General features: G+C 50.4%; 1 protein-coding gene across 4 annotated transcripts in view; it reads right to left on the reverse strand.

The window, feature by feature from the left end:
* Positions 1 to 971: 971 nt before the first annotated feature.
* The window catches only part of ABCC1 (ATP binding cassette subfamily C member 1), a 155,198-nt gene continuing 131,317 nt past the window's right edge, over positions 972 to 24,852 (reverse strand). For all 4 annotated transcript variants that reach the window (XM_052652082.1, XM_052652080.1, XM_052652081.1 and 1 more), the window contains 11 exons: positions 23,008 to 23,140; positions 19,763 to 19,970; positions 18,175 to 18,485; positions 11,641 to 11,840; positions 10,131 to 10,257; positions 9,459 to 9,560; positions 6,674 to 6,820; positions 5,283 to 5,441; positions 4,400 to 4,566; positions 3,093 to 3,287; positions 972 to 2,533 (listed from right to left, as the gene is read on the reverse strand). In XM_052652082.1, the coding sequence (XP_052508042.1) occupies positions 2,425 to 2,533; positions 3,093 to 3,287; positions 4,400 to 4,566; positions 5,283 to 5,441; positions 6,674 to 6,820; positions 9,459 to 9,560; positions 10,131 to 10,257; positions 11,641 to 11,840; positions 18,175 to 18,485; positions 19,763 to 19,970; positions 23,008 to 23,140 (1,858 nt within the window). In that variant the 3' untranslated portion in view covers positions 972 to 2,424. The remainder of the gene's footprint in view (positions 2,534 to 3,092; positions 3,288 to 4,399; positions 4,567 to 5,282; positions 5,442 to 6,673; positions 6,821 to 9,458; positions 9,561 to 10,130; positions 10,258 to 11,640; positions 11,841 to 18,174; positions 18,486 to 19,762; positions 19,971 to 23,007; positions 23,141 to 24,852) is intronic.

Consider the following 24,852-nt stretch of genomic DNA (forward strand, 5'->3'; position numbering starts at 1 on the left):
CTGAGGTTGGAAGAACAGCAGCGAGGTGAGCAGGCGGGTGAGCCTGGGGCTCCTCTCCGGCCCAGTTCCCCTCCCAGAGGACAACTGTGCAAAGCGCTGAGTCCAGACCTGACACACAGCAGGTGCACAACCAAGCTTGGTCCCCCTTCTTCCACGGCACTGGGGTGCTCACCTGGAAGGGCGGGTGTGTAGGGCCGCCTCCTCCCCTTCCTCAGGCTGCACCCACACCTCTTCATGAGGCGGGTGAACTTCAACCACAACGTCCCCACAGGCACATGCAGGTCCCATGGCCACTGACCTGGGATCTTAACACTCAGCATCAGGCCCTGAGACAAATACATGCACATCTAAAACCGACCAGGCTCTCCCACGTGCCTCTCATTCTAAGGGTGATAACCTCACAGCTGCTTTTCCTTGAGCATCTTTACCCCCCGCCCCCCAGCCCCTCTGGCAAGGCAGCCTGGAGGGAGAGGGACACCGTCGTGCAGGGGTGGGGGGAATGCGTTCCACTGGAAGGCAGATTCTTAACCGCAGGACCACCAGGGAAGCTCCCAAGGGAAATTCTTGCCACACGTGATGCTTGCCTTGCCTGTGTCTTAGAACCCAACCTGGGCCATGCACATAACACCCACATCAGTGCTCATCTTCATAGCAAGCCCAGGAGGCAGGTATGATCAGCCCCATTTTACAGATGAGGCAACTGAGGCACAAAGACTAAGTGACTTGCCCAGGGTCACACAGCCTGCAGAGGATGAGGGCAGGACTCAAGTCCGTCCACCATGCCATGCTGAGTCCCCACCAGATTCTTAACCTCTAGGTTCCCAATTCCAAGAGCTCCCGCTAGAAACAACATGCTTGCCAAGAAGAAAGGACAGCAGCAGACGAGAAGTGCCCCATCCTGACTCTTGGAGAGAGAGCAGAAATCCTCGACAGAAAGAAAATGGAACAGTCGTTTAGAAAGAAATAAATTTTTTTTTTTTACTGCAAATTATTTGCAAATGTTCACGTTTCCAGTGTTAAGTCATTACAAAAAGATCCCCAAGAAACACTTGGTTTATCTAATGTGAAAGAATGGTTTAACTTACAAAAAATAAATATATATTTTCACCTAAAAGGAGAAAGATGCTTCTCTGGTTTGAAGTCAGCAATGTAATTCACATAGCGAGCATGAATAGCAACCTCTCTCTGCTTTTGGCATCTCACTTTGGTCTCCAATTGAGGGACCTACAGGACTGAGAAGACAGCCCCCAACCTCCAGATGCTGGACCTACCTGGCCATTCCCTGGGGTGCTGCTCTTCGGCCTAACGCTTCCTCCCAAGAAAATAAAGTCTTGAGACTGTTCATCTCCCTGGAGCAGTACTTTAAAAAAAAAGAAAATCACTGACACTTGTGAAAAGGTCCTTTTTTTGTCTCAGAAGAGACTCAGTAACCGTTAAGTCAAGTCATCCACCAAGCCGGCCCTGACAGTGAACCAGTGGCCCCCAGTGAGAAACTGAAATCTACAAACGAGGAGGGGACTCACGGGGGCTCTTTTCAGTACCAGATGCTCCCACCCGGAGGGACCAGCGCTCTTGGCTTAGAATGCTTCATTAACTATGAGCAGGTTTTCATTCTCAGGCACCTGGAGGCGTAAACCCATTCTAGCCATGGGTAAAAAGACGGAGGGAGGAAGGCAAAGACTGGGGTGGGTAAGGAGGTGAGCAGCCAAGCAGGGAAGCTGGCACTGAGAGGGCTCTCCCAGCCTGGACCTCCAGGCCCGGTCACCCGGAGTCCAGGCAGCAAGTCCCATTGGAGACAGGGCTGGGAGGCTGGTTCCCAGCAGCTGAGCACCTCGTAGACCAGACGGCTGGTGAGAGGGCTGTCGGTGGTCCTCGGGACACTGCCTGAGGGTGAGCATGGGCTTCACCAGGCCCCTGACCTCCAACTGCAGCCCTGGGGAGACAAGCATCTAGGGAGAGCCAGGCAAGGACGGAGAGGTGCCAGGGACCAGCGAGCTTCCCCAAGGTGCGGAATCCACAGACTTCAGCTGGAGAGACCTGAGGCAGTTGGCTGGATTTGGTCACTAGCAGATTTTACGCAACCGATTTCTCTGGAAGTCTGGTGGCCCGAATGTCCCCACAGAGCAGGGAGAACATATGTGCCCTCCCAGGGGTGTGAGAGCATGTGTGCATCTTCGGGGGGTAACAGAGCCGAGGGCGTGTGCATTGTTGGGGGGGCTGCATCCCAGCGTCTCTCCTGTTTCCTCACGGCCAGTTCTAGGCAAAAGGGCCAGAGGGCGGCTGCTCTGTGTATGTTTTGGTTTTGGGGGTTTTCATTTTTTTTTGGTTTCAGTCTGAGAGCCTTGGGTTCCGAAGAATGCTGACTCGTCCCTGACTGCTGGCAGGTTGGCCCTGCAGTTCTGACCAGCTGCACCCGCTCTGGGCTCATACCAAGCCAGCATCTTTGGCCATGCTGTAAAAGAGACCTCTCCGCTGCAGGAGGTCAGAGGGGGAGCCCCATTCCTGGATCTCTCCTTTGTCCAGGACGATCACCCTGCAAGGGAGGGACACAGACGTGAGGCGTTGGGGAGGGGCTGGCACCCCGTGCTCCAGGAGTCTACCTGGACAAGTCCCTGCTTTGGGTCAGACCCCTAACACCCTCTGCCAGGCCTGCTGCAGTAGCCATCCACCTGGCTGCCTGTCCTCAACCCCAGTTCTAGTCAGTGTCCTGTGACATCACCTTCAGTACTCTTATCGCCTTGTGTATTTCCCTCCCAGCACAATTCGCTTTTATTTGTTGCTGTGTTTATTATCTATTTCTGCACCCAGCCCCCAACTAATCCATAAGGTCCCTTAGGCAGGCTCCTTGTGTGACAGCTCCTGGCTCAGTCCCCAGTGTCTGGAACAGGGCCAGGAATGTGGCTGACAATCCACACATGTGTTAACTTTTGACTGAGTGATGGCAAAAATGCCTGGTACTAACCAGGACAAAGAGACACCAGGGCTGTCACTAGGTATGAGGTCAGTGTTGCATGAATGAATGAATGGGTGGGTAAACGGGGTGGGTGGGGTGGACCGTGAGGCCTGGAGGCCTTCTGGGCCAAGGGCGTCACCTCGTGTAGTCCATGATGGTGTTGAGCCGGTGAGCGATGGTGAGGACGGTACAGTCATCAAATTGCGTCCGGATGGTGGACTGAATGAGGTCGTCCGTTTCCAGGTCCACGGCCGCCGTGGCCTCGTCCAACACGAGGATCTTTGTCTTCCTCAGCAGGGCCCGGGCCAGGCACACAAGCTGGCGCTGCCCAACGCTTGACCAGGAGAGAAAGACCAGGAAATGAGTGTCAAAATCACCCCTGACGCTGAGTCCAGGCCATAGCTGAGAGGAGGAAGAGGAGACACTGTCTGCTGCTCAGACCAGGAGGGCACGTCCACCCGCCACATCCGCGCCCACACTGGCCATCACTAATCGATCAGCACGGTCTTCCTGTTGAGCTAGAAGCAGCCTCAGATTCACTCTCAACACAGAGCTCGGAGGTGATAGCCAGGATATCTGATCAGTTCAGTACAGCGAGTAGAACAATGAGCAAACTGGCCCCAAGCAAAGTTTGCCCCAGAAGGCAAACTGCCTTCTGCAGGGCCTCTCTCAGTGGACGCTGGACTCGACCCTGTGCCTGGCTTTGGCCACTGGGATGCTGGCAAACCTAGAGGCTTGAACAGGGTGCACACCAGGGTGTGCTCACGCCTGCACCTCCGCCATCACCGTGACAACATGCCTGGGCTGGTCTGCCGGGGAAGGAGGGACACCCAGGGCAGAGCCTAACGGCCCCAGTGGAGGCCAGCTAGAATATCCGCCTGCAGCCAGCGGCTCCCACCCACGTGGGTGAGCCAAGACCAGCAGAGCCGCCTGGCTGGCCGCCCCCTGGTGTGAGTGGCCCCGGCTCTTGCTGAGCACACCTGAGGGGTGGTGCTTGGTGGTCACGGTGATGGATGCAGCGGGAGAGGCAGAGGATCCCTGCTGTGCCAGGCATTACCGCTCTAGTTGTTGGATCCCGGGTGGACCCTGGGAGAAGGGCCAGGTAGCTGGGGCCTTGGGTCGGGGAAGGGAGGGCCCAGAGCAGGGCTATTTACTGACTGGGAGAGAAGCCTTTCCAAAATGTAACAACTTCACTCTCCACCGAAGGGACCTGGTGTGAGAAAGGAGCTGTTGGGATCATCCTGGTTACACCTCATGGTAAAAATCAGCCCAGCATGAAACCCGTTTTAGATACTGAAACTTGATGTCCAAGAGATTAGGAGACAAATGGCTCATGTGGCAGAGTTGGAACTCAAGCCCAGGTCTGAACCTGATGCAAACAGACAAAACCTACCAAGGCCCCGACAGAGGTGATGTGGAGGCCCGGCTGGGCATCACTCCGCCTACCTGAGGTTCTCCCCGCCTTCTGCGCACTCGTGGTTCAGTTTGTCAGGAAGGGCTGACACGAAGCCCTTCAGGTGGGCAAGCTCCAGGGACGTCCAGACCTCTTCATCCGAGTACTGGCTGAATGGGTCCAGGTTCATGCGGAGGGAACCCGAAAACAAAACAGGGTCCTGTTTGGAGGGAAGACGGCAGACATCGTGTGAGGCTCGAGGCACAGTTGGACATGGGTGGGCAAATAGGTGGGATGTAGAATGTTCTTGCTAGAATTGTTCAAAATGGGGTTTTGGAGTTCCTCCAAATCACCATTTCTGAAGATGTCGAAGATGGGGGAAAAAAATCTGGAAAACTCTGAGTTAAGGGAAATAAAACAGATTTCTTTCCTGTTAGATTTCCCAGAGCACTCAGTACACAAACGTGTTGGGAACCTTCTGGAAGCAAGAACCAGCATGCAGATTAGGGCGATTCCTAATTGCAAGGTAAATGGATTCCCCTCCGTCTCCTGCCTCCAAATTAAAATCTGAGAAAAAATTTAAGGCAACACAACACTAAGAGGCAACATATTATGCAATCGCCACCTACAGGAATCAGTCTAGAAAATTCATCATTCTCACCTAGCTCTTGGGAAGGTGAGAGATTCCTGTCCAGCAGAGAAGCCAGTGTCTTAACTGGATGCTGTGAGATGCTTAGGACACTGCCTACTGGGTGGCAGGAGTGAAGCAATGAATGAAACCTAGTTAATTCTCCCTGTTATTTATGTGTGAAGGGGAGAGTCCATGAAGAAACATAGCACAATTTCAGTAAAAAGTCATGAAAACCACAAAGCAGGAACAAATGTCCATCTGTTGTGAAAATACACACGCGTCACTTTCAGTGTGACCCCACCCACCTGGGGGATGATAGTGATCTTGAAGCGGAGATCGTGCAGGCCTATCTTGGCGATGTTGACGTCATCAATGATTATCTCTCCCTCGGCTGACTCTTTGATCCGAAACAAGCCCAGGGTTAGGGACGACTTCCCGGCTCCTGTCCGCCCCACGATGCCAACCTGTGAGGCAGGAAGGGCCTGGGTGAAATGGGAACACTGGTATCTGGGCTGACCTCTTGCTCCTCACATCCTTAAGTTTAACCAGCCACAGAGCAGTTCAGTCATCTGGTCAACCCACCCTTCTCCTACTATATCTACTCCCTTCAGCAGCTTCCAGAGACATTCCTTTAGGGGCTGTTTTGGGCAAAGGTCAAGAAGGACTTCCTAGTCTCTGCCAGCTCTTTTTAGAAATTAAAAATTATAATCAGTTCCTTTAGTAAGTTAGTTATTTGCAACTCAAGACAGTATTAAGTAACAATCAAATGGTTTTTCAGTTCTATGATGGTGAGTTTCCCCATCCTGAGGTGTTGGAATATCTTAAAGGTTCAGGAAGATGCCGCTGTATCCCAGCTGAGTGAGCAGAGGTCATGGGTATGACCAGGCCTCCACTTATCCTCTTGAGGGAACTGGGCTCCCCACTTAATGGCTAATGACTGACGTTCCAGGCAGAACTCTCCCCTTCTCATCTGGGCTTCAGAGAGGCAGGCTCCTCCACCCTCAGACAGCAACTCACAGGGCAGCCTCATTATGCAACATAAGCCAGAAAGTCTCCATTAGAACACCACCCACTCTGTTCCTCCTCTTGTTACAAGTTAGAGAAACTCTCTCATGGGAATGGAATATTCTGGGCCTCCTGACTGGGTGTTTAACAACTCCTGCATGTTCAGAGAAGAAAGAAACACTGGCCTCTGGCAAATGGGCACAAAGACCCTCAGTCTGATTCCTCAGGAGGGTCTGAGGATCTCAGGGCAAAGACGTCCTCTAGGAGCAGCGATACCCTTGAGCCATCCCTAGTAGTGAGGAGGGCATCTTTCTATTCTAGAGGCCTTGTGGCCAAGGGGGCACATGAAAAGGGGAGGAAGGGACTGGTCAGTGAACTGGGAGGCTCACGTCTTATCTAGAAAGAGCCAGGTGGGAAGGATGGGCCCGGTGCTGCCAGAAGTTCTGAGCTTTCAAGAAAAGCAGGAAATGGAATTTTTTTTTTTTAACATAAAACATTCCAGATTTTTCAGTGTTGGCAATTTCCAAAACGTATCTCCTCTGGCTCCTGGGCTACCAGTCTGCAGTTGGGACACTCTGAGCAGATTTTACTGCCAAAGGCTCTCCCCCTCCACCCTGCGGTTCGGGGGCAGGGGAAACCTGGTGGCAGCCTGTGCCCGCCCACGGACGGGCAGGGGTCGAGGGGCACCCACCTTCTCCCCGCCATCGATGGTGACATTGATATTCTTCAGAACCAAGTCCAGGTCCTCTCGGTACCGCAGGCCGTAGTCCCGGAACTCTACTCGGCCCACCTGGGGCCAGTCACTGGGCGGTGCCATATCCTGGATTTGCCAGGGAGCCTGCGATGACAGTGGGCAGTGGGTGGGCGTGAGGGGTCTGAAGTCCGTCTCACGTGCCCCAGGGCTCCACGTGAGCGGCTTCAATGACCCCTCTGACCTCACGGCCCCCTCCTTCCCACTCACTGCCTCACTGCTCCCACACTGACTTCTGGACTGTTCCCTAAACATACCCACATGTGCTGCTTCTGGGCCTTTGCACTTGCGGCTTCTGCCTGGAACATTCTGTGCCAAACTACCCCCTTGGCCTGCTTGGCTGCTGTGGATCCAGGTTAATGCAATGGCCCTCCGAGCCCTGGGCCCCTCTTCTCCCACACTCTCTGCATCCACTGTCTTTGAGGGCGCTCACTACCTCCTGGCATTGTAAGCAAGTGTCTCTTTACTCCGTCACCCACAGCTCACTGGAACAGCCCCTCTGCGAGAACAGGTTCTTTCACTTGTTCACTGCTACATCCTAGAGCCCAGAGCACGCAGGAGGTGCTCAATAAACATCTGTGGACTGAATCAATGAATGGCGGTCTCCTCTAGACAGACACAAAGCTAAAGGAGAGATAATCTGATGGCTTCGAAGGCCTGGAAAGTTTGAAAGTGAAAGTGAAGTTGTTCAGTCATGTCTGACTCTTTGGGACCCCATGGACTGTAGCCTACCACGCTCCTCCATCAATGGGATTTTCCAGGCAGGAGTACTCGAGAGGGTTGCCACTTCCTTCTCCAGAGGATCTTCCCAACCCAGGGATCGAACCCGGGTCTCCCGCATTGTAGGCAGACGCTTTACCGTCTGAGCCACCAGGGAAGTCCATGGCCTGGAGGGCGACCGTAAAAGCAGCAGCCAACACTTGACGGTCACTCTATCCCATGACCTCCTTTAATCCTCACTACAATCCCAAGAGTGGAGTCCCTTCCCATCCCCAGTTTACACACGAGGGAACTGAGACACAGAGACTGAAAGCAACTTGCCTGGAGTCACACAGCCCCTATTTCTGAAAAGCTACTCCGTTCAGGTCACATTTCCTGAGGTCTACACCTGGATATGCTCTGGGCTACGCTCCACACTCTCTTCAGGGAAGAGAGGAACGGAGAAGACAATAAAGAGGACTTCCATCCTTTCTCCCCCATAAACTTCTTACGGTAATTTTTTTACACCCCTCATATAAATAAGGAGACACTGCTATAAGAACACGGAGGGGACTGGAGAGAAATTGGTGGAACTTTCTACCTGTAAATCTTATGTAATATGTACAAACAGATAAGTAAACAGATATATTTTAATAGTGGTAAGACTCTGGGAGATCTTTTTCTTGAATTTTTCAAATTTGGTCTTATTCTAAAACTATAAAAATAAATAATTAAAAGTAGTGAAAATAAGTACAGTATTTTTAAAAGTAAAAAACTGAATTTCACACTTTAAATGAGTGAACTGCATGGCATATGAATTATACCTCAAAAGCTGATATAAATAAATGGATAAATCAAGGTAGGGTGGGAACCTGCTGTTGTAATGTGCTCTTATTTCCACAGGGGGCACTCACATCATTCTGAAGAATGCTCTCTGATGAGGTGGGCCCTGGTTCACGGAATTCAAGGACTTGGCACAGATCACTTCAGTAAATCCTTAAGTCAGAGTCTAACCAGGGTCCCTTTAGTTTCATTCCCGGGGGGGCATTTTCTTGGAATGCAGTGATAGTCACGCAGTCGTGTCCAACTCTTTGAGACTCCGTGGACTGTAGCCCACCAGGCTCCTCTGTCCATGGGATTCTCCAAGCAAGAACACTGGAGTGGGCTGCCACTCCCTTATCCAAGGGATCTTCCCAACCAGGAATCAAACCCCGGTCTCCTACATTGCATGCAGATTCTTTACCGTCTGAGCTACAGGGAAGCAAGCCCATGTGATCTTAGGCAAGTAACTAATCCTCTCTGTGTCTGTTTCCTCACCTGCAAAATGGGGGTGACAGTAGAAGGTGAATTGCAAGGTTGTGTAAAGGATGAATGGATTATTCTACGCAGAGTGTCTAGAACAGGGCCTGACACCACACAAGGGCCCAATGTGTGTGTCCCTATTATTATTGGTGGTGGTGGGATGGAGTTATCGCTAGGCATTACTGCTATTGTCATTAACACTACTCCTGCTATTCAGAGATGGTGTGCAGACAGAATAAGGCAGTTATTAGGGGCAATGTGACACCAAAGCCTTGGGCCCTACTCCCAGTTGTCCTCCTGACCATGAACGTGACCTCAGACCAGCCATCGCCCCTCACTACGTGCCCTTTTCCTCCATCCATAAAATGAGGACTTGGGTGAAATAACTGCAGGGTTTCCCAAACTTCGGGAAACTCCTTACCAGTAATAGCATAATTTGTGCAATATCCTTATATTGATTCTCGTTACTGATACCTGATATTTTTAAATGACTCACTTGTACTTAACTTTTAATTCTAAAGAGAAAATTAGTATGATTCATTTTGCGTAATGTAAATCCCCATTCAAAACACATTAACAAATAACAGAGGGTTTTTTTTTTTTCCTTTGGGTCAGGTGGAGGCTGCCTGCAGAAGGCACATGCTGGGGTTCAGAGGATTCTTCTGAGTCAAGTTACACCGAAGACCATGGTCAAGAGGTCAGGCCGGGGGCTTGCTTATGTTACCTCCTTCTCAGTTTCCGAATATTCCTTGAGTCTCTCCACGGCCACAATGTTGGTCTCCATCTCGGACGACATCCGAACGAGCCAGTTCAAGTATGCGGTGACCTGTGAGGGGAAGAGTCATCCGATGGAGCATCTAGAGTGAGCGTGAGTTGTTTTCTTCTCATGAAGACAGAAGGAATTATGAAACGATTCAGATAATGAAGGCCCAGAAGATAGCTACCTCAGATACCGCGGCCAGACCTGCTACTGTGCGTCTCTTATGCCAGCGCCACATTTCAAAATAACCCACGGGGCTACACAAGCAATCAGAAAGGAAATGAGAATGTATTGCCAACTAGATGACAGTTAGGAAAACACGCTGCGTCGGAATTTGGGAGATGCAGCTAAAGCAGCGCCTCGAGGGAAATTTATAGTATTGAGTGCATTCTTCTGGCAGCTGGAGGCATCCTCTCAAGCCGTCAGGGACATTCCTTGGCTGATGGGGGAGTCCTGGCTGCCCGTCTCATTTCTCCCCTGCTTCAGTCGGTCACTGGGCTCTAGACCTGCACCTCAGACTCCACCTGGCCTCGTCCCCTTCCCCCACGCCCACAGAGATTCAAAGTAAAGGCCCAAGCGCCTGACAACCGGCTCCCCAGTAAGAGAAAAGTCCACCTGAGAGTGCCCCCGGCTTACCTGCAGGGAGTAAGACACCGAGAGGCCCACCAAGCCCGCACTGAGGCTGTGCCGGGAGATCACGGCAAACAGGGAGGCGAACAGGACGATGCAGTTGCCCACACACTCCAGCCGCACGGCCAGCCACCTGCGTGGAGACACAGGCAGAGGGACAGGGACACACATGCACGCGCCCAGGTCAGCTTCTCAGAGGCTTGGTTTCCGGTTGAGGGTGGGGTGAGGGAGCTGGGTGGCCACTCTGCTTACTGAAATAATTCCCCAATAGCTCCTGAGAGAGGCCTTGTTTGTCCAGTTCATGGGACATGGGGAAAAAGGGACACAATTTCAGGAATTCTTCACTGGTCTGGCAACCCCAGGGAATAACTAGAGTTCTCCATAAGTGATCTTCCCAGGCAACTGAAACTTGCTTTTTTAAGGGCCAACCTTTTCTCACTGAAACCTTAAAAATACACACCCATGTGTGCATTTTACAACAAAGATGTCTCAGAGACTTCCGAAATGCTAAGAAAAATCATCAACTCTGAGAGGCATCCCTGATTTAAAACAAACGGCTCTTGGCAGGATGGGGGGAGGGGAGAGTGAAAAATAAACGACCCTTCTCAACACAGCCAAAGGGTCCCCAGACCTAGATCACCGCTATTTTAGAAACATTAAAATGTATTATCTTTCCTTCAAAATATAGACAGATCTACACGTTTAAAGCTAACTTTTGTATGCTATCACATAGGAACACTGTTTTTATGTTTGAAAATGTAAAGCATTCTAGAGAGGCAGTATTATCAATCTGTTTTTTTCCCACCACATTCTTAAAGATCCATGTGACGGATTCTCGGGGTGTGAGTTATTCCTACAGAAACTCAGATTTCAACAAACTCCCTAAACAAACTCTGCAAGGGAACTGCAAGGTCTTTCCAGCAATGCCCAATCTTCCCACCTGTCTCACACTAAGGGATTACCCGGTGTGCAGTGGGTCACTGCCAGGGTGCTCTGACCCCTCCCCGGAGTCTTCTCTCTCTCTCATATCTCAAAAAACATCTTAGGATGTAAGCAAGTGAGGACGGGATGGTCTAGATTCCATCAATAATTAGCCAACTTCTACTCCTTTTTCTTTTAAGCCCGATGCTATTCAACCATGCTTGATCCCCCAAAGGGCAATTTCACACGGTCTAACCTAATAGTATTACTAATAAAACTGCTTCCCACACTCATCACCCGGGGGCGGGGGTGAAGAGAGGCATGTGAGGAGAACACTCAGGAGCCGAGGCCGCCGTCGCCGATGGTCCTGTATCACCAGGGCCACGGCTGAAGCAGGGCCCTGCGCTATCTCCCGACTCAGAACTCTCTGCGCCTGCGCTTCAGCGGCCCCTGCGGCCACACGCGCGCTGACCGCGCCCGTTTCTGACGGTCCCTCCGTCCTCTCCTCTCGCCGAGGCCAAGCCTCCCTCCCGTGAGGCCGGCGCTGGGCCCCACACCGCGGCTCCGGGAGCCTCCCCCACGGCCCCGCGCCCACCTGTTGGCCACGATGCTGGGGTAGTAGGCCTTCTGGTTCTCGTCCACCTTCAGGTCGCTCTGGCGGATGAAGCGCTCCTGCTCCTCGAAGGCGCGGATGACGCTGACGCCCAGCAAGGTCTCGTTGAAGTGGGAATAAACCGGCGAGCGGCTCACCGACTCGAGGCGCTTCAGCTGCCGGGAGGAGGCCACGTAGAACCTCTAGGGGAGAGAATGGACCAGGGGTAGGCGAGGGGCCCCTCATCCCATCCTTCCAGGGCCGTGCTGCAGAAAGACTGGACGTAAATGACCTCTCTGGGGGCGGAATGCTGGACCGGGGCTGCGTTCACCCGAGGAACGGCAGGTGCACTGACTACAACCACCAGGGCGGCAGCAGTGATAATAGCTCACGCTCCGGTGGAGCCCGGATCTCTGGTAGCTCAGCTGGTAAAGAAACTGCCTGCAGTGCAGGAGACCCTGCTTCAATTCCTGGGGCTAGACCACTCCAGTATTCTTGGGCTTTCCCTTGTAGCTCAGCTGGCAAAGAATCGCCTGCAGTGCGATTCTAGGAAGACCTAGGTTTGATCCCTGGGCTGGGAAGATCCCCTGGAGAAGGGAAAGGCTACCCACTCCAGTATTTTGGCCTGGAGAATTCCATGGACTGTATAGTCCATGGGGTCGCAGAGAGTCGGACACGACTGAGTGACTTCCACTACACTACATGCGAAGCCCAGCGTCCCAGCACTACTTGAAGCACCTTCACAGCCATCAGCTCTTTAATCTTCATCAAAAACCTATGAGGTGCTCAACCCTGTTTCACAACGAGTAAACTGAGGTCAACCTCTTCCCTAAAGCCATGTGGCTAGGAAGTGGCAGAGCTGGGATTCAAACACCAACAGTCCGGTCTCAAAGAGTTGACCTCAACACAGCATGGCCTCTCTGATGCCACTGACCTCGAGGGTTTATGGACCCCACAGCGTTGCTTTAGTACAAGCAGACCTCAGCGTAAACCCTGCCTCCGCCTGTCCCCATGGGCAGAGACCACATCCACTCTACTCCTGCCCTAACCCGGGTGTTCAGCTCATTAAGAGACAGAACAAGAGCCCCCCGGGAGCACTGAGGCGCTCTGACAGAGGCTGGACTGGCCATCTGAAGACACCTCTGTTCTCCTGGCTTCAGTTTCTACATCTGTACAAAAGGACCCGCTGAGACCGAAGTGCCCTCTCCCGGACGTGCTGAAGATGTAACGTGTCTGCACCGGCTTCAACAGCAGAGCCAGGCAAGTGAACACAGGTGCTGAGGGCCATGTCTCCTGCCTCCTGGGCTGTGCTGGGTGCCCTGGGCCATCTTCAGGGGCAGAGACCTTCCATGGAGAACACTGAACAGAGTGGGCAGCTCTTAAGGGTTCTCCAAACTTTTTCTGGATGCCAGCTCACATGGGAATTTGAACCACATGTTGGGGAGCCCTCTGGGGGCCCCAGAAACTCTGAGAACCCAGGGGGGACACCAACCCGGGCCACCTCAGATCGGGGGTTCTGCCAATCCCTGCACATGGTCAGATGCCACCTGTCCTCCGGCGGCTCCCACTGCCTTCGGATGCAGTCCAGACCCCGTGGTCTGGCTCAAGGACCCCGGCATCTGCTCTCATTACCCTCTTCTGGGATCACCTCCTCTCCCGGCTTTCTTTCCTCCTGGGTGAAAACAGTTCTAAAATGTTTGACCTGCTCGACTTATTCCACTTGTCAGGTCCTCTGAATTTTATTTCCTCTAAAAAGTGAACCTGAGACTTATTTTTGTTATGGAATAGTCTGACTTTTCAAAAAATAGTTTTAAAAAATTAAATAAAAATAATTCCTTTTAAGCTTTATTCCTGGAGAGAATCCACCCCGTGGACTCACCTGATTCTTCCAAGGAGTGCCTGGTGCTCGTGAATGAAAATGAATGTTCAACCTACACCTGTCTGGTGCTGGCCTTGGGCTGGGAGCTAAGACACTAAGGCAAGTGCCAGGGAATTTTCACAGATGCCATGCAATTCCAGGAGTAGAAATTACTTATTCCAACAACCTGGAGGCCCCAACAGAATTGCACATCACCTTACCTCTTACATTGCTTTTCCTAAAAATGACTTGCAAACACTAATGTATCAGTTCAGTTGCTCAGTCATGTCTCTTTGTGACCCCATGGACTGCAGCATACCATGTTTCCCTGTCCATCACCAACTCCCAAAGCTTGCTCAAACTCATGTCCATCAAGTCAGTGATGCCATCCAACCATCTCATCCTCTGTCGCCCCTTCCTCCTCCTGCCCTCAGTCTTTCCCAGCATCAGGGTCTTTTCCAGTGAGTCAGTTCTTTGCACCAGGTGGCCAAAGTATTGGAGTTTCAGCTTCAGCATCAGTCCTTCCAATGAATAGTCTGGACTGATCTCCTTTAGGATGGACTGGTTGGATCTCCTTGCAATCCAAGGAATTCTCAAGAGTCTTCTCCAACACCATGGTTCAAAAGTATCAATTCTTCAGCACTCAGCTTTCTTTATAGTCCAACTCTCACATCCATATATGACTACCGGAAAAACCATAGTTTTGACTAGACGGACCTTTGTCCACAAAATAATGTCTCTGCTTTTTAATATGCTGTTTAGGTTGGTCATAGCTTTTCTTCTATATTTGAAAGTGAAAGTGAAAGTCGCTCAGTCGTGTCTGACTCTTTGCAACCCCATAGACTGTATAGTCCCTGGAATTCTCCAGGCTGGAATACTGGAGTGGGTAGCCTTTCCCTTCTCCAGGGTATCTTCCCAACCGGGATCAAACCCAGGTCTCCTGCATTGCAGGCAGATTCTTTACCAACTGAGCTATAAGGGAAGCCCTCTTCTATATTAGTGTATATTAACCATTAATATAATTATAATGTATATAATACACAATTCATGTATACTAGATATACACTAATGTATATCCATTTAAATTTTTTTTCAAGTGATACAGATAGGATGATTAGAAAAACATTACATTAAGTCAATGATCCTGAGATAACCACTACTCTGATTTCAGTGTATAATGTTTTAATTATTTTCCAGAGAGAGAGAAAGAACACCTACCCTTACACACATACATCTTAAAAGGCTCTTTTTGAGATGCAACTTACTTCCACTAGAGAGTGTACTAACTCTTTACAGCTTGGTGAATTTAACGTTTTATCTACACCTGTATATGCACCACCGGATCAGAATCTAGGAAATTCCCTCGTGTTCTCTCACAGTCAATTCCCCGTAGAGCCACTATTCTGATTTGTATTTCATTGCTCTTGCCTGTTCTTCAACTTCATAAAAACAGAATCACACAAATGCACTCTTTTGTGTCTGGCTTCTTCTGATCAGTATAGTATCTCTGAGACTCATCCTCCTTGTGCATATTAGTAGCTCATTCCTCTCTCCTGCTAGGTCACGTCTTTTGTATGAATACACCGCAATGTATGCATCCATCCTCCTGTGATGGACATTTGGGGTAATTATGAATCAAAACACTAAGCACATTCTAGCCGATTGGTTTCTGTGATACAGTCTCTTGATTCTTTTTTTTTTTTTTAAGTTTATTTATTGGGCTGCGCCAAGCCCTAGGTGAGGCACAACGGCTCTTTGATCTTTGCTGTGGCATGTGGATCTTTGGTTGCACCATTCAAACTGTTAGTCGTTTTATGTGGGATCTAGTTCCCCAGCCAGGGATAGAACCCAGGCCCCCTGTATTGGGAGATCAGAATCTTAGCTGCTGGACCACCAAGGAAGTCCCTCTCCTAGCATACACACTGAGTGAGATGCTGCGTTAAAGGAAATCAACGCTGAAGATTCACTGGAAGGACTGATGCTGAAGCTCCAATACTTTGGCCACCTGATGTTAAGAACTGACTCACTGGAAAAGGCCCCTGATGCTGGGAAAGACTGAGGGCAGGAGGAGAAAGGGGCGACAGAGGATGAGATGGTTGGATGGCATCACCAACTCGATGGACATGAGTTTGAGCAAACTCTGGGAGAGGATGAAGGACAAGGAAGCCTGGTGTGCTGCAGTCCAAGGGGTCACAAAGAGTTTAACATGACTTAGCCACTGAACAACAATAATATTTAGTTAAATGCTATGAAAAAAGTTCTCCCATAATCTCTAAGGATTAGTAAGGCAATGTTTTCATTTTTCTACCTCCATTTCCAGTCCTGCCCACGCACATTACGCATTTTGTCAGTTATAATGACAGTGTGCCGACAACATGGGCCTTGGCTAACTTCTTTCCCTTTGTTGTTTAAAAATAAAATTGTTGATGCCGCAACAGTGTGTTCCCAGTTCTCCTGTTAGAGGGATGTTAGCAGTCCACTGCCACATTATCCGCGGTGTGCTCAAGGCCCTGCTGCCGGCAGGCATCTGAACTGCCCTGAACGTCACCCTGGGCCTCCTCGTTTGTTCTTTTGAACTGGGTCCTCCAGGAAAAGGTCCAGCCAGGGTCAGAACATGGGTAACATTTTTGATAAATGCAGCTGGAGGACTTTTCACAAAAGCTGGCATTGATTTAAAGAGAACACAGAGAGGGTCTGGGAACTGGACGTGCTCTGATTCCCTCTTTGTTCACACACCAATGCCGGGCCACAGGGTGATGCCAAGCCATGGTGTGGGAGGGCATGGGGTCTGGCTGACCTGGCCAAGGCCTCTAGGAACCCACACCAACAGGCCACACACAGTGCAGTGTGAGGTACAGAGCACCCCGTGGCTTCTTATTCTTATTTTGTGCAACAGCTATTAGGCTCACATCTAAATAGCAGTCACCCATTAGCGTGTATGCTGCAGCTACTTTTTTTAATTAAAAAAATATTTTTACTAATATACATGCATTTGACGGAGAAGGCAATGGCACCCCACTCCAGTATTGTTGCCTGGAAAATCCCATGGATGGAGGAGCCTGGTGGGCTGCAGTCCATGGGGTCGCGAAGAGTTGGACACGACTGAGCGACTTCCCTTTCACTTTTCACTTTCTTTTGCATTGGAGAAGGAAATGGCAACCCACTCCAATGTTCTTGCTTGGAGAATCCCAGGGACAGGGGAGCCTGGTGGGCTGCCGTCTATGGGGTCACACAGAGTCAGACATGACTTAAGTGATTTAACAGCAACAGCAACATGCATTTGATGACTCTGAATTTAGAACACTTAAAATCAGCATGAGCAAGGTAAAAAGGTGTCCTTTTCAGGGGAAGGAAAGCACAGTGACAGTTACATCAGATGTGAGTTCACATTCCCAGTTCTGCCCCCTGGACCTCAACATGCTGATCTGTTAACTGGAAGCACCACAGTGAAGCTGATGCAGCCATCAAATGCTCCCTTACTCTGTTCACTTTTCTTGAGCTTATTTGTGATGGCTGGAGCTCCAGCAGCCATCCTGGACCATGAAACCAACTTAAGAATGGAAGGCAAAGATGACAGAAGCACACACAAAGACAAAGACACAGACACAGACACAGACACAGACACAGACACAGACACACACACACACACAGACACACACACACACACACACACACCAAAACAAAACAGTGAAGGAATCTGAAGCTACCAAACTCATGAAGCTGTCAGATGTGTGTGTGCGTGCTAACTCGACTCAGTTGTGTCCGACTCTGTGTGACCCTATGGACTGTAGCCCACCAGGCTCCTCCGTCCATGGGATTCTCCAGGCAAGAACACTGGAGTGGGTTGCCATGCCCTCCTCCAGGGGATCTTCCCAACCCAGGGACTGAACCCGCATCCTTATGTCTCTTGCATTGGCAGGTGGGTTCTTTACCACTAGAGCCACCTGGGAAGCCGGAAGCTGTCTTATCAGCCCTGAATAGCACACCTCTAAATTTCTACTATGGCTTCCTTGATGGCGCAGATGGCCCTGGGTCGGGAAAATCCCCTGGAGGAGGGCATGGCAACTCACTCCAGTGTTCTTGCCTGGAGAATCCCATGGACAGAGGAGCCTGGTGGGCCACAGTCCCTGGGGTTGCAAAGAGTCAGACATGTCTGAGCAGCTCACACTTCCACATCCACTTTCAGATTCCTATCACAGGGGAAAAAATATCACAGCTGTTATTATCATGTCGCCATTATCTGCCCAGAGAAGGAAATGGCAACCCACTCCAGTACTATCGCCTGGAAAATCCCATGGATGGAGGAGTCTGGTAGGCTACAGTCCACGGCGTCACAAAGAGTCGGACACGACTGAGCGACTTCACTTCACTTCACTTCACTTCTTCATGGCTATAGCTTATTTCCTTTTAAAACTTTCAGCTTAATAAAACCCTTATTATTAGGAAAAAAGGATGTTTGATTATTGCAAGCTGAAAGCCATCAACTTAGGTATTCAAAACCAACAAAAACAAACCTTAACCCTCCTCTGGGACATCTTCCACAGCCTCACGCTGGGGAAACTTAAGTGGTCCCCATTTAAGTTAAAAGTAGAAAGTTTAAACCATTTAAACTTAAATGGCTCTCTCGGGACAGTGACACAGAGCAGGGCTCGTCCTGGATCCCAGGACCCACCTCTCACCTGCACGAAGAAGTAGATGAGGCCCAGGGGCGGGATGATGACGGCAGCCATGGGCGTGGCCAGCAGGATGATGATGCAGGCGCCGATGACGTTGAACAGGGAGCCCATGAACATCTTGATGACCTGCGGGATCATCGAGTCCACCGTGTCCAGCTCCTTGGAGAAGCGGTTCACCAGGTTCCCGCTGGGGGTCCGCTCGAAGAAGCTTATGGGCGACCGGAGGACGTTATGCAGTAGGTCCAGGTGCAGGCGGCGGGAGGCGAAGATGCCCCCGATGGACACCGCCATGGAGTAGCCGAACACTGTGATACCTACAAACACTCTCGTGTCAAACTCCACGGCAGGAGAGGGACCGAGCTGGGGCAGGGGCAAGGAGCCATGTGACCATGTGGACAAAGCAGCCTGGACTCCCAGCTTCTAATAACAACCATAATGGTGGCTATTATTAACCCAGCACACACTATGTGCAAAACTCACCATGTCTTTTATGTGCATCTAATCCTTTTGAGGACCCTGTATATGTTCTATTAGTACCCATGTTACAGATATGGAAGAATACTGGAGTGGGTAGCCTTTCCCTTCTCCAGGGGAATCTTCCCAAGCCAGAGATCGAACCCAGGTCTTCCACATTGCAGGCGGATTCTTTACCAGCTGAGCCACCAGGGAAGCCCAACTGAAGCTCAGATGGGTGAACTCCTTTGCCCTCAGGAAGAAGAGGGTGGGCTCTGAGCCACACTACCTTGCTCAGTGCCAGCTCTGCCATGAATAAGCTGTGTGACTTTGGGCAACTTACTGCACCCTTCTGGGCCTCAGTTTCCGCATCTCTAAAACTAAGAAAAATGAGCTCCTACCTCATGTGACTGCTGAAAAAGTAGAATAAAACACCTTAAAGTGTTGACAACAGAACCAGACATCAGGTAAGTGCTGCAAACATTAGCTATGACTGGTAACGCTGCTGCATCTGGTGATCTTTGCGGGATCACAGGAAGGGTATACACAGGACTTCTCAGCATCCTCCCTGTTAACCTCTGAGGTTGGATCATCCTCCATTGTGGAGTCTGCGCTGGGCACCGCAGGACGTTTAGCAACATCTGGCCTCTAGATCCCAGCAGCACCTGCCTCCACGGGGAAGTTGTGATAACTTCAAGTATCTCTAGATATGACTAAACTCTAAGTATCTCTAGACATGAGGGTAGCACTGCCTGTGTTACGAACCACAAGTAGCAACTAATTCCCACCTTTGGGCAGAAGGCAGAAGTCCACAAATAGGACTTCACAGAAACTCCATCACCCTGCCAGAACAATGAGGGGCAAGGGTCCCTGGTCACCTTCTGTTTCTCAACTCATCTGTAAAATAGGCACGTTGGAGCTCCCTTCCCCTCTGTCTCCCAGAGCCACAGGAAACAGAGCATCCGAGAAACGTTCATTCTACAAATATCTGAGTGTCTATTATGTGATAGTGTTCATGTGTGTTTAGCTTGGTTTGTGGGTCTAACAAAACCCTGACAAGTTGGGGGATCTGATTCTATAACAAGAAATGGAAGTGGCTCCTAGTGCCAACAGCAAGTGGGGGCCTGGAGAGGCTCACCTTGTGAAATGCCCAGGGCTCCATAGACACTCAGCCGGACTTGCGTGTGCTCCTGGGTCCCGTTGACGATGGGGTCATCCGTCCAGAGACTGAGCCAATAGTTAGAGGCCAGGGAAGCCACGTGGTTACACAGGAAAAGGAAGATGCTCAGAAAGGAGATGAAAAGTCCAATCGCCTTCATGTAGTCCCAGTACACGGAGAGCTTGACCTGAGACCAGGAGAGAAGGCATCTTACAGAACACACCCACCAGCCGTGCCTACCCAAGGTAAGCAGCCTCAACAGACCCTGTGCAGTCCACTGTCCCCACCTGTGCTCAAGCCTACAATCCCTTTCCCCTTAGTTACTTGGCAAAGAAATCAACAGAAGCAAAGCCAAGGTTTCTGCCCTCATGGAACTTCAGGCTGAGCAGTGAGACAGGCTTTTATCAAATAACTGCCCAGATAAATGTATAATCCCTGAGAAGGGCTGGAAGTGGTACATGATTCCATGGGAATATGAAACTGGGTACCCTGACCTAACCCAGGGTGGAGAGGAATCAGAGGAGGTTTTCTGTAAGGAAGGGACATCAAAGAATTAACCAGGTGAAAATTAAAAAAAAAAAAAAAAGGCATTCCAGGCACAGGGACCAATATGTGCAAAGGCCCTGAGGTAGGAGGGAAGCAGAAAGGAGGCAAGGCTGGAGAACAGGGAGTGGCTGGACCACACAGGACCCGAGGGATGCTGGACAGGATTAAGTTTTACTCCAGGACTATCAGGAAGGCATCAAAGAGTTTGAAGAAAATGGGAACATGGGACATGTTGCCTAGCAACCATGACCAAGTGTCATATCCACTCCCCACAGCTTCAGTCCTCTGAACACAACACCAATTCCTGCCCCTCGCAACTGGCCTCTAACCGCTGGGCGCTTGCTCAGCCTGTTTCCCAGCTCCACGGAGTGACAGCTGGGGGCCTCTTTTACTCCGGTATCTCCTGTGGAGCCCCTCATGGGGTCCGTGTAATTACATGTGGTGACTCAAAGCACAGCTGCACACCACGGATGGGTGCAGTGTGCTCTGGGTCAGCCTGACACCCAACCTGCGTGACATGGATTCGGCAAACTCCAGGTATCTTTCCCTGTGTGTGCTCCCTGTCACATCAGGCTTTTCATGAGTGTGGACTCCTCATAAATGGGATTAGTGCCCTTATAAAAGGGATCCCTCACCCTTCTGTCATATGAGGATGCTGTGAGAGGATGGCCATTTATGAACCAGGGAGCTCTCTCACCAGACACTGAATCTGCTGGCGCCATGATCCCAGACTTGCCAACATCCAGAATTATGAGCAATAAATGTATGTTGTTTCTAAGCCACCTGTACCACGGTCTTCTGTTATAGCAGCCCAAAGGGACTAAGACAGGTATTAAAGACAAAGCCCCAGCTGAGACCTTCTCAGTGATAAACAGGGACACCTTAGACACTTGTAAGCTTGGTGCCAGACTACTACAATAAATCGAATATCCTGATAAACTGAGCCACATGAATTTTCTGGTTTCCTGGTGCATATAAAAGCTGTATTTATGCTATACTGAAGTCTATTAAGTGTGCAATAGCACTATGACTAGAAACACAATGCACACACCTTAATTAACAATACTTGGTTGTGTACCATTTCACGCCAGTCAGAATGGCTGCGATCCAAAAGTCTACAAGCAATAAATGCTGGAGAGGGTGTCGAGAAAACGGAACCCTCTTATACTGTTGGTGGGAATCCAAACTAGTACAGCCACTATGGAGAACAGTGTGGAGATTCCTTAAAAAACTGGAAACAGAACTGCCATATGACCCAGCAATCCCACTGCTGGGCATACACACCGAGGAAACCAGAATTGAAACAGACACATATACCCCGATGTTCATTGCAGCACTGTTTGTAACAGCCAGGACATGGAAGCAACCTAGATGTCCATCAGCAGATGAATGGATAAGAAAGCTGTGGTACATATACACGATGGAATATTAAGCAGCCATTAAAAAGAATACATTTGAATCAGTTCTAATGAGGTGGATGAAACTGGAGCCAATTATACAGAGTGAAGTAAGCCAGAAAGAAAAACACCAATACAGTATACTAACGCATATATATGGAATTTAGAAAGATGGTAACGATAACCCTGTATGCGAGACAGCAAAAGAGACACAGATGTATAGGACAGTCTTATGGACTCTGTGGGAGAGGGAGAGGGTGGGATGATTTGGGAGAATGGCACTGAAACATGTATAATATCATATATAAAATGAATTGCCAGTTCAGGTTCAATGAATGATACTGGATGCTTGGGGCTGGTGCACTGAGATGACCCAAGGGATGGTATGGGGAGGGAGGAGGGAGGGGGGCTCAAGATGGGGAACACATGTATACCTGTGGTGGATTCATGTTGATGTATGGCAAAACCAATACAATATTGTAAAGTAATTAACCTCCAATTAAAATAAATTTATATTAAAAAAAATACTTGGTTGCTAAAGTGCTAATCATAATTTGGGCCTTCGGTGAGTTGTAGCAGTAACATCAAGGATCACAAATATTATGTTAACATAGTATAACAATAACAAATATAATATTTTATATTAATAACAAACTATAATAATGATAAAGTTTGAAATATTCCAAGAACTACCAAAATGTGGCACAGAGAGCCAACGTGAGCAAATGCTGCTGGAGAAATGGCACTGATGTTCAACACAAGATTGCCATATACCTTCAATTTGTAAAAAACAGCATTTGTGAAATACCACAAAACCAAATGCCATAAAACAAGATCTGCCTGTAATAAGGGCAAAAAGAAAATAAAAAGAAGTGAAAGATAATCTTTTCTGATGACACAACTAATGTTCTTCAGGGCTGCGTCTGTGATGACTTGAAACCAACCCACACACAGCTGACCCCTGTGAGGCTGGAGCCTGGATTCAAGGCATCGCGTCATCTATGGCCACCAAGGCCCCAGCTGCTCAAAGGAGGCAGCGGTCAGGCAGGCAGAGACTACAGATGCCAACCCTGGAGCCTGAGTGTTGGGTTCACATCCCAGCTCTGTTGCTCACCAGCCGTGACCTGTGGCAAGTCACCTTGGCCCTCCACCCTGGTTTCCAGCGCTTAAAACAGTACCTTTCAAGCCTCCTGGGGAGGAAGACCTAAGTCAAGATGACCAGAGCACCCCGCCCAGGGTCCAGCCCCCGCAGACGCACAGCAACCTGACTGCCGTCCTCACCTGCCCCGTCTGAGCCTTGTCCGCCTCCACGAGCTTCCAGGTCTCCTCCGTGGGCCCAGGCTTCTGCAGCTCGGCGGTGCTGGTGTGATGCCGGCTCACATCCCCGCCGTAGGAGGAGGAGCTGCTGAGCTGCCTGGGGAAGCAAGGCACACGGGTGTCCCCCAGATGAAGGCCCTGGGCAGGGTCGATGCCCCCCCCACCCCCTGCCCTAAGCACCAGGCCTCGTTCACGCTCCTGATTATGTAGAGGAGACTCATAGAGGGGAGGGGTCTGGCCCCAGGGTCCCATGGGAGAACTATTCCTTTAGGCAGATTTTATTCAAAAAGCATCTCCCCTACACCCCCACCCCGTGCTCATCAGCTTTATGCAGATCATGACAGATCATCACCCAGAGAGCTTTCCTCCCTGAGGAGGTGTGTACTTGCGGGACGTCGTGGGGTGTGTGTGTTCATGTGTGTCCGCGTGTGCACATGGCTCAGATCCACATGAGCAAAGGATGGGGTGCAACTTCCATCTTGTAGTCAACTCTGCTGCCTTCTTGGTTTGTTTGTCTGCCCCGATGCTGTGCGTGTGGAGGTGGGAGAGGCCCAGGGAGCTGGGGACCGAGGGGTCCTCCAGAATGCGGCCAGTTAGGGAAAAGGAACCACGTCCTGCCAGCAGCCTCGTGCATTTGGAAGAGGATCCTTCCCCAGATGAGCCTTCAGCTGAGACCCCAGCTGATGCCTTGGTTACCGCTTTTGAGAGACCCTGAGCAGAGGAGCCAGCTAAGCTGTGCCCAGACACCCCGACCCATAGGAACTGAGATGACAAACCACTGAGCTTGTGATCACTTGTCACGCAGCAATAGAAAAATGAATACCCAGTTGCTGTGTGTTTCTGCTCGGTCCACCCATGGCGTGCTGCTGCAAGCGTCCTGTGGTCACCTGCTCCGAAACCCCAGGACTGCCTGCAGGCGCCTGCCCCATCTCAGCCAATTCTTCCCTTATGCTGGCCGCCTGCACAGACCAGGGCAGTGCCCCCTCAGCCCCGTGCATGCTCCAGGCAAAGCACTGTTATGCATGCTTCACACACATGCCAAGCTCACACCCTGACTGCTGCCCGAGCAGAGAAGGAAGTGTGTCGTGTACGACACACAGCTGGGCGCAGGAGGGGGACTGTGGGCAGGGTTCTGAGGGGCACAGAAGCTTATGCTCATTTTCTTCCCAGCCCATGTCTGTGAAATCCCCCCACCCCAAAAGAAGTAACCCCAGGCAGCTCCAGCTCACCTAAATAATAACTGCGCAGCATTTACTGAGTGCCGAAGGCAGGAGGTACGGTTCTGAGCGCTCACATGCCACATCACAGAGGCCTTCCTACAATCCTACACGGCAGGGGCACCAAAGACCCCATTCGACAATGGAAGAAACCGAGGCACAGGCAGGTCAATGCCGCTCCTCCAAATACCCCATGATCTGACCAAAAGCAACCTTCTTTAAAGCACCAAAGCATAAAACTTAGGAGCACTGGCTCAGAGGCTGAAGTCAGGTTCAAATATTAAAGCCCAGCTTCTCTCTGGCTGTATGGCCTGTGGACAGCTCTCAGTCTGCCCACCTGTAAAATGGGAAGATAAGAGAAACTACCTCCAGGTTTATGGACTATACAGGACTTGGCACTGCGCCTGGCTCCTAATGGCACATAAAACGCAGCTGCTATTGTTACTGTGACTATTTTGAATTGGCTGTTGGCTCTTACAGCCTCAACATTCCAGGCCCCGCTGAGTGACTTGAGCAAAGAGCCACGCCATGTAGGGAGCTTGAGTGTCAGAAGTGCAGACGGATGGTTAAATCCAGCTGTGAGGCCTGCGTG

The sequence above is a fragment of the Budorcas taxicolor genome, chromosome 2 (genome assembly GCF_023091745.1).
Source record: "Budorcas taxicolor isolate Tak-1 chromosome 2, Takin1.1, whole genome shotgun sequence".
NCBI classification, from domain to species: Eukaryota; Metazoa; Chordata; class Mammalia; order Artiodactyla; family Bovidae; genus Budorcas; species Budorcas taxicolor.